At 39.7% G+C, this 8,989-nt stretch overlaps 1 protein-coding gene across 5 annotated transcripts in view; it reads left to right on the top strand.

Moving 5' to 3' along the window:
• The window catches only part of ZNF385B (zinc finger protein 385B), a 389,492-nt gene extending 380,943 nt beyond the window's left edge, over positions 1–8,549 (top strand). For all 5 annotated transcript variants that reach the window (XM_072121590.1, XM_072121588.1, XM_072121589.1 and 2 more), the window contains one exon: positions 7,120–8,549. In XM_072121590.1, coding sequence (XP_071977691.1) covers positions 7,120–7,332 — 213 coding nt within the window. In that variant the 3' untranslated portion in view covers positions 7,333–8,549. The remainder of the gene's footprint in view (positions 1–7,119) is intronic.
• Positions 8,550–8,989: the final 440 nt, after the last annotated feature.

Consider the following 8,989-nt stretch of genomic DNA (forward strand, 5'->3'; position numbering starts at 1 on the left):
GAAAAAATACACAACCACATAACGTAATGGGTGAAATGGCCACAGCTTTATTTGAATCACAGGAATAAAACAATCAGAGGAGGAGTCAGGTGACATGCTAGGGGCAATAGCCCAATCTAAAGCAGCCTGACATACAGCACCCGGCCAGACATCAACAAAGGGGGGCGGCACGCTCTGGCTGCCATTCTAGCAGAGCCAGTACACTTTAAGGGCACCAATGACCCTAGTGAAGATTATCCATTGTGTGCTTCACCACCGTGCCCGCCCCTGGCTGCTTTTACCATTACCAGACCCTTGAGGCTGGCCACTTCCAAAGCTCAGGCTGTTGACCACCATGAGCTTTTACATCCTCTATAAGTTAAATTAGTCCACCAATAACTTGCCTGCACCTTCCACCTGACTCCTCCACCGCAAAATAAAAGCTGCGACAGATAACAAAATGCCATACTTTGACTCCCATTCTATTTTTTTTTTTTTTTAAATACATATTCTTTTATTTATTTGTTTTTAATTTTATATCTACATTTTTATTTAGATATTTCTTTCTTCTTCCATTTTAAAGCCAGGAGCATAACATTGAGAATTTTTAATCTCCAGGCAGAAACTTTAAATATGTGCAACCTCCGACTCACAAAGAGTCATCCCACAGCGCTCAGGAGAGGAAAAACCCCCTGTGGAGGAAACCTCTAGGGAACCCATGGCTGAAGAATTGCCCTTCCCCTGGGCTTAGGAGGATAAAACCAACTTCATCTCATCAACAGTCAATTAAGGAATTTACATGATACAAGATAAACAGTGTCAAAGTTCAAAAAAAAAAAAAAACAGACAATCATTTTCATAGAATTATACATGTAATTGGTAAATAACCAGTTGTAAATTAATGATAGTAAAGGGCGGGTGGGAGGGACATGTTTCTTTCTGTGCTTCTAGAGAGAGAAAGAGAAAGAGAGATACAGGACAGGGAGTGACATCTACTCCTAAGCCCCTCCCCTCTTACATCACTACACTATCCCACCCACTCTGTACTTTTAACAAGGACCATCATCTTACATCAATACTATCATCTAAATTCAGTCGTTATAGGTCCCCCCTTACCACCGTCATGTTCCTGCTTCGCTTATGGCTCCGCTGTTGTCAGTCTGGTGGTTTGTTGATAACATGTAAACTGGGTGTGACCCCTTTTAATAAGCCATTGTATGATCAATGTTGTGTCTCCCTTGTCTGCATCATCTGCATCATCGATGGAATGTAATGGAATACTCTCTCTGCTAGATATTAACCCCTTCCCGACATTTGACGTAATAGTACTGCATCGCGGGAGGTGCGTTCCCGCAAAATGCAGTACTAATACGTCAAGCTTCTGGCGCCGGCTCCTGAACGGAACAGGCGCCAGAAGCTGCGGGTGTCGGCTATATGTTATAGCTGACACCCGCCTCTAACACCCGCGATCGGAGATTTCTCTGATCGCGGGTGTTAACCCCTAACACGCCGCGGTCGCGCTGACCGCGGCGTGTTAGAGTCATTTAAAGTTAATTAAAGTTGAATCGGACCCCCCCGTGGCGCTTACCGGGGGGGTCCGCTGCTCCGATCGCAGCCCCGGGACGGCCGGTGCCCGGGGCTGCGAGATCTTCCTCCGGAAGCCGGGTCCCTGCCTTCTGGCAGGACCCGGCTGTAAGACACTGGGCATGCGCAGCATGCTCAGTGTCTTACATTACACAGTGCAATACATCTGTATTGCACTGTGTAAGCTGTAAAAAAGCTTGAACAAGTGATCAGAAGATCACTTGTTCAAGCTTAGATGTCAGTAACAGTAAAAAAAGTAAAAATAAATAAATAAAGGTTTTTTATAATAAAAATAAATAATAAAAGAAAGTGAAAGTCCCCCCAAACACCACATTTCCCTTTACACAAGTAATAAAGTATAAAAAACACTAAATCACGAAAAAAAAACACTTATTTGGTATCGCTGCATCCGTAACAATCTGTACAATAAATCCTAATCATAATTGGACCCGCTCGGTGAACGTGGTAAAAAATAAAAAAAAAACTTGCCAAAAATTAAAACTTTTTATCAAATTGCTTTACAAAAAATGTTCTAAAAAGTGATCCGAAAAAGTTACAAGCACCAAAATGATACCAAAAAAACGAGCAACTTATCACGCAAAAAATAAGCTTACAACCAGCTCCGTAAACCAAAAAATACTATAATTATGCCGCTATAAAAATGGCAATACTAAAACAAATGCAATTTTTTCTATTCTAGTTTTCCTTCAATAAAATTGGACAAATAAAAATAAAACTATATAAATGAGGTATCACCGTAATCGTAGTGATCCGTAGAATAAAGATAATACATTATTGTTATGCTACAGCGAACACTGCCCCAAAAAAATGCTAAAAATCCAAAACAAGAATTGATGATTTTATTTTCCTCCACACGTAAAAAGTTAATAAAATTGCTTCAATAAGCTAAAAACCCACTAAAATTAAGTTTTTTTTACAGTGCATCTCGTCTCGCAAAAAATAAGCCCTTATTTGTCTAAATTGCTTAAAAAATAAAGAAAGATTGTATAGCCTATTCCCAACGCGCGTTGTTATAGAACGGTGCGGCGGGTAGTGACTTGCCAACACCGGTCAGGGTAAGACGGCGGCTGTTCACTGATCGGGGTAAGACGGCGGCTGTTCCTGACAGCCATCCATCCTGCCCCATGGACCAGAACGGTTACGTCCCCCCCACACACCCCCAGTTTATTATCGCTGCTATTGGCTCATCAATTCAGATGAGCCAATAGCAGCGAATTTACTTATGACGTCAGTAATACCGGTCACTATGTCTGTAGACACGGTGATCGGGGCAGGGTGGCGGCTGTTCCTGACAGCCACCAATTTTGCCTTGCGGTCCAGAGGGGTTTTGTTGCCCCCCTCTGTCCATGTTTGCCGCTATTGGCTGGTCGATTTGGTCCAGCCAAAAGCAGCAATATTCGTCACAATGGGCATCGCTAGGGTGAATAAAAGCAACACTTGGCGATAATTTCCCTACGAAAAACGAAGATTTGGTACAAAAGTGCTGGCTGTGCACATTGTTCAGATTACGCTGTACAACTCTTACGTGCTGTTCCAATGTGCACGTCCTGCCGTATCATTTCTCCGTTTTCAAGAGGAAGATATTAGGAAACTAATATTGGGACAAGAAGGACGGGGCCCCAGTACCTCTGGTTTAGATGTTCCTGTGTTTTGCCAGATCAGCATTTTCCCGGTGAATTCTGCTGCTTCTAATGGTAGGACTCAATAAAGAGTCTGTTCCAAAAGAGAAGTTAGGATGGACACTATATACTAAGAGACCTGCGACAACTCCAGAGTGACAAAAGTTTAGTTGGTCCCTTGGTATATACTACCTCCTTATACACTAGACATTCACAATTCACGCCCAACCTATTGTGAATTAATTTCGGTAAAATGAATAATTTTGACAACTGTTATGTCCCGTTGCTCCCTATACCCCTCCATTATTTCATAAGGGGCGCCACATAACGGGCACTGAACTTTCCAGAAATAATTGAAATTTCCATCTTGGACTCCATTGCACATCATATTTGGAAACCACCTGTATGTTCAAAATGCTCATTTCACCACGTGTATTACCCTACACCACATATTACACCTTGCTAAATTCCCCAAGGGGTGTACATTCAACAATTAGGGTCACTTTTCGGGTTTTCCTCTGTTTTGGTACCACTACGGCTCTTCAAATGTATCCTGACACATGTGAAGGATTTCTTGCAAATTTGGCCTCTAAAAGACAAACACCCCTCTTTTCCTCTACTGTGCGCCCATAAAGCATTTTATATGCACATGTGGGGTACTTCTACACTCGGGAGAAATAGTTTTACACCTTTTTTGGGGTTATTTAATATATTATCCCTTGTGGCTTACATAAATTAGGGGTAAAGTGACATTTATAGGAAAATTTTCACCTTTTTAATGATTAGGGCCTAATTGGATCATTCACCTGTAGGGGCAAATACATATATTACACATTGCAAAATTCTCTAAGGGGTGTGCGTTCAAAAATTAGTCTCACTTTTCGGATTCTTATCTGTTTTATACCACTAGGGTTCTCCAAATGCATGTCAAACATTTCTGTCAAATTTGGCTTCTAAAAGGCAAACATTCCCCTTTCCTTTTACTGTGCGCCCATACAACATTTTATATACACATGTGAGGTACTTCTACACTTGAGAGAAATAGGTTTACACATTTTGGGGGGTTATTACATTTTTTTATCCCTTGTGGCTATATAAAATTAGGAGTAAAATGACCTTTATAAGAAAATGTTCACCTTTTATCTATTTAAGTCCTAATTAAATCAAACACCTTTACGGACAAATACGCATATTACACCTTGCTAAATTCTCTAAGAGGTGTGCTTTCCAAAATGGTGATACTTGTTGGGGTTCCGCTCTGTTTTGGTACCACTACGGCTCTCTAAATGCATCCTGACACATGTAAAGGATGTCTGTCAAATTTGGCTTCTAAAAGGCCAACGCCCCTCTTTCCCTTCTGAGCTTCACTGCATACTCATACAACATTTTATTTGCATGTGTGGGGCAATTTTATACTCGGGAGAAATGCTAGTATACATTTTTTGGGGTTGTTTCATCTTTAATGCCTTATGGGATACAAAAATTAGCCGTAAAAGTGACTTTTTTGGGAAAATGTTCACCTTTTTCCTTTTAGGGACCTAATTGAAGCAAACACCTGTAGGGGAAAATACACATATTACACCTTGCTGAATTCTCCAAAGGGTGCACTTTCCAAAATGGTGACACTTGTTGGGGTTCCCCTCTGTTTTGGTACCACTAGGGCTCTCCAAATGCATCCTGACACATGTAAAGGATGATTGTCAAATCTGGCTTCTAAAAGGCCAAAGCCCCTCTTTCCCTTCTGAGCCCCACTGTGTACCCATACAACACTTTATATGAAAAAGTGGTGCAGTTCTGTGCTTAGGAGAAATAGTTTTACACATTTATGGGGTTGTTTCATCTTTTATCCCTTGTGGCTTACAAAAATTTGGGGTAAAAGTGACTTTTTTTAGAAAATGTTCACCTTTTTTCCCTTTTGGGGCCTAATTGAATCAAACACCTGTTGGGGAAAATACACAAATTACACGTTGCTAAACTCTCCAAGGGGTGCACTTTCCAAAATGGTGTCTTATGTTGGGGCTTTCCTCTGTTTTGGTACCATTATGGCTCTCCAAATGCATCCTGACACATGAAAACTTTTTCAGCCATATTTGCCCTACAAAAACAAAACAACGCTCTTTCCATTCCAAGTGCCCCCCTGTGCCCGTACAGCAGGGTACAGTGACAAAATGGGTATTGGCATACTCAGGAGGAATTGCCCTCAACATTGTAAAATGCATTTTCCTTTTTAACCCATTGTGAAGGTGCAAATTTTAGTGTTCAATGAATCTATAGTAAGATAAAATTACATTTCTCTAATTTCACTTTCATTTATCTTTCACCCTCATGAAACGCTCAAAGGGTTAACAAAATTCCCAAAGGTTGTTTTGAATATTTTGAGGGGTGTAGTTTCTAAAATGGTGTCATTTGTGGGGGTTTTCTGTCATGTGGGCCTTATAAAGTCACTTCTAACTAAATTGACCCTCCAAAAGTAGGTTTTGATGATTTTTGTGAAAATCTGAAAAATTGCACCTAAAGTTATAAGCCTCCTAATATCCTAAATAAAGGAAAAGATGTTTGAAAAATGATGCCAAGTTAAAGCAGACATATGGAAAATGTTAGTTATCAAGTTATTTTAGTGATATGACCAACTTTCCAAAAAGTAGAAAATTTGGAATTTGGAAAACATTGTTTTTTCAAAATTTTTGCCAAATTTCCATTTATTTCATAAATAAATACTAAATATATTGATTAAATTTCTCAACCAGCATGAAGTACAATGTGTCACGAAAAAACAATCTCAAAATCAACTGGATATGTTAAAGCATTCCAAAGTTATAACCACTTAAATAGACACATATCAGATTTTAAAAAATGGGCCGTGTCAGGAAGGTGAAAAGTGGCTTCAGCGTTAAGGGGTTAAGGGATCCCCAATTATAGAATTAAATATGATAAAACAGAGATTGCGCACCCATATAATAGTAAGTTAAGTATATCAATAAGTAATAATAGCCCACCGATGTCCCTTTTCTCCTAAGTACGGGGGGTTAACTAAAAAGGAAAAGCCTTTATTAGTAAAAACAGGACAGCATCCTAAATCCTGAGTCAATTGCATGCAGTATGTGGTCAACAATATATTTGGGAAAAATGGGCATAAAGGTGCCAAAACAAGCATGGTACTTCAATGCTTTATTGTTCAAAAGCAGGATTACGCATCCCAGAACATCCCTCCTCATCAGATCCTTAGCCCCTGCCTGGGTCAGTGTCTCTCCGCTGACCTCTCAACCGGCCGCGCCTCAGTCTCACTTTATGATTGCTAAGGCAGTGAAAGCTCGGGAAGTCGTCCCTCCAAATCCATAATCCCAGTTTTCAGCAATAAACCTTTGACACAGCAATGTTATATCTTTGTAGTGTGTGATCACAGATAGTAGATGCTATAGAGCTGTTCCCAATATATACGTTCGAGGAAAACTTAAATAACTGGAAGCAGTATATACAGGGGCGTAACTACAGTGGTAGCAGCCATAGCAGCCGCTAAGGGGCCCACAGTGTCAGGGGGCCCCGTCATCTGCCCTGACACAATAAAGAATGGCAGATATGCACCATTATATTTGTATTGTACTGCACATGTCCAGCATAATATATATATAACATGTGCTGTGATGTATATATGCAGTATCTGTGATATGGTGTATAAGGTGTCTGTATGCACTGTATGTGAGTATGTTGCATATGGCACTGTATGTGTGTGTATATGCTGTGTTTGCACAGTGTATTTATATGTGATTATTACTCGCATGTGTGAGTATACTAATATGTATATTTTTTAAGTGGGAAGGGGGGCCCCATCCAGTAGCCTGCTGGGGGGCCCTGTCTCTCTCTAAGTTACCCCACTGAGTATATATATCTAATCCAGGCTTTTTTTCCTTTTTTTCAGGCAAAATTGGCATTCCAGAAAGACGTGATCAAGCCTTTAACCCCGACCTTCTTTTCTTCACCTCTTGCCGCAGCAGTAACGTCCACGCTCTCCTTACCACCACGGCCCCACAATTCTCTGTTTCAGGGGTCCGCACTACCCCCTACCTTTTTAAGACCAGCACACGCCTCCATTCGAGCAACAACGGCCTCTATTCTGTTTGCACCGTATTAAACGTCTAGTGCCGGTAGTAATTTAGACTAGACAAAGGACTAGAACCTACAGCTCCGTTACAAGCTCCTTGCACTGTCGTTGCTTCTCTTTAAGGGCCGCTGAAAAATTTAGAGAGCACGCAGGCTCAGCCATTCTTTGCCATGACGAAAAGCTCAGTAAACAATCACTGAAATACTTGCAGACGGAGTCGTGAAAAGCGAGCTCTTTCTAAGCTCACGTAGGATTGTTTTCGCAGCTTTGTCTGTGATTTATATTTTTTTTTTTGTATCATCAGCAAATGCAGTTGTTGTTTTTTTTGGTTTTTATTATGTTTTGTTTTTTCCTGGCAGACTTGAAAACGGGGGGTCTTCCCAGTCCTTTGATGTAAATACATGTTTGGAATCCAAATGTCCATCTTGAAGTGTAAAAAAAATCTACAGACTAAAAAAAATTTTGGTAAAAAAAAAAAAGTGCTTTATTGTGGATAACACCAAATCAGTGGCTGACATCAAGTATTATTCTATGTGATCAACTTGTAAAGTTTACAGGGAACGTGTAGTATTGTTCTAGACCCAAATGTTGTTGTGTCTTGTATAGTTCTAGAATCTAAATGCTGTGTCACTAATGGAAGGCAACTCAGCTTTGATGCAACTTTTAGTTTTTTTTAGTTTTGTTTTTTTTTTTTTTTTGATAGATGATCCAACCTAGAAAAGCCATATAACACAGACTGTCATCCAGAGACATCATCTATGTTCTCCAGCTGCTTTAGTTTATGACTCAGATAAAGGAAAGCTAATATATATTTAATATATATAGAGAGATACAATATATACCCAGAAAGTTCCATGATGACGCAGAACATTTCATTAGTCTCATCCGGAGGTAATAAATGTCCTGAAAGTTTATAAATGGTTTATTTTCTTTATTTTTATTGAAGCCACTTTGGTTTTCGTGGCTCCTCAATGCAATAATGTACAGAGTATAAGGTATTTCTAGTTGAAGATCTGTCCCTTTTTTTATTTCTAAACGTATTGTAATACTGGCGACGTATTTCATTCAAAGGGTAACGTGAAAATGTTCAATTTATTGGGTTGTCACAGCACATTGGGAACAATGGAGCACAAGTGAGAACCTTTTCAAGCACATTCATTCAGAGCATTTTCTTTCTGCGGCCATTGATGGCTTCGATCTCTGTGTACTTTTTTAATGTACCTTTTCAATAAAATATCATCGAAAGAGTTTGGCCTGGAAGTGTTTTATTTATTTATTTGTTAATTGTATGCGTGATGTCATTCATAAATATGTCCGCTAGGTGGCAGCACCAGATGTCTCTATGTTACAGTTTGTGACAAGGAAATTCAAAGTTGGGTAAAAGGTTTTCAGGCAAAAAAGTAAGAAGTACAAAAATAATCAGATAAATTTATATTAATTAATTATGATCATAAATAATTAATAGATGATAATGATGATACTGTATCTCGCAAATATAAGGCCTGCTTATCGAATAGATCCCTCTGCTCTGCCTCTTATTGCAGGTTGGGAGAGGGACCTGGGTACTTCCCTGTCACCGGAGGACTCAGAAAAGGCATTTTCCTACACACACACAAACTCTCTGTAACTTGTACCACACAGGAACGCAATTATAATAATAACAATTCTTTATTTATATAGTGCCTAC

The sequence above is a fragment of the Engystomops pustulosus genome, chromosome 8 (genome assembly GCF_040894005.1).
Source record: "Engystomops pustulosus chromosome 8, aEngPut4.maternal, whole genome shotgun sequence".
Taxonomy (NCBI): domain Eukaryota; kingdom Metazoa; phylum Chordata; class Amphibia; order Anura; family Leptodactylidae; genus Engystomops; species Engystomops pustulosus.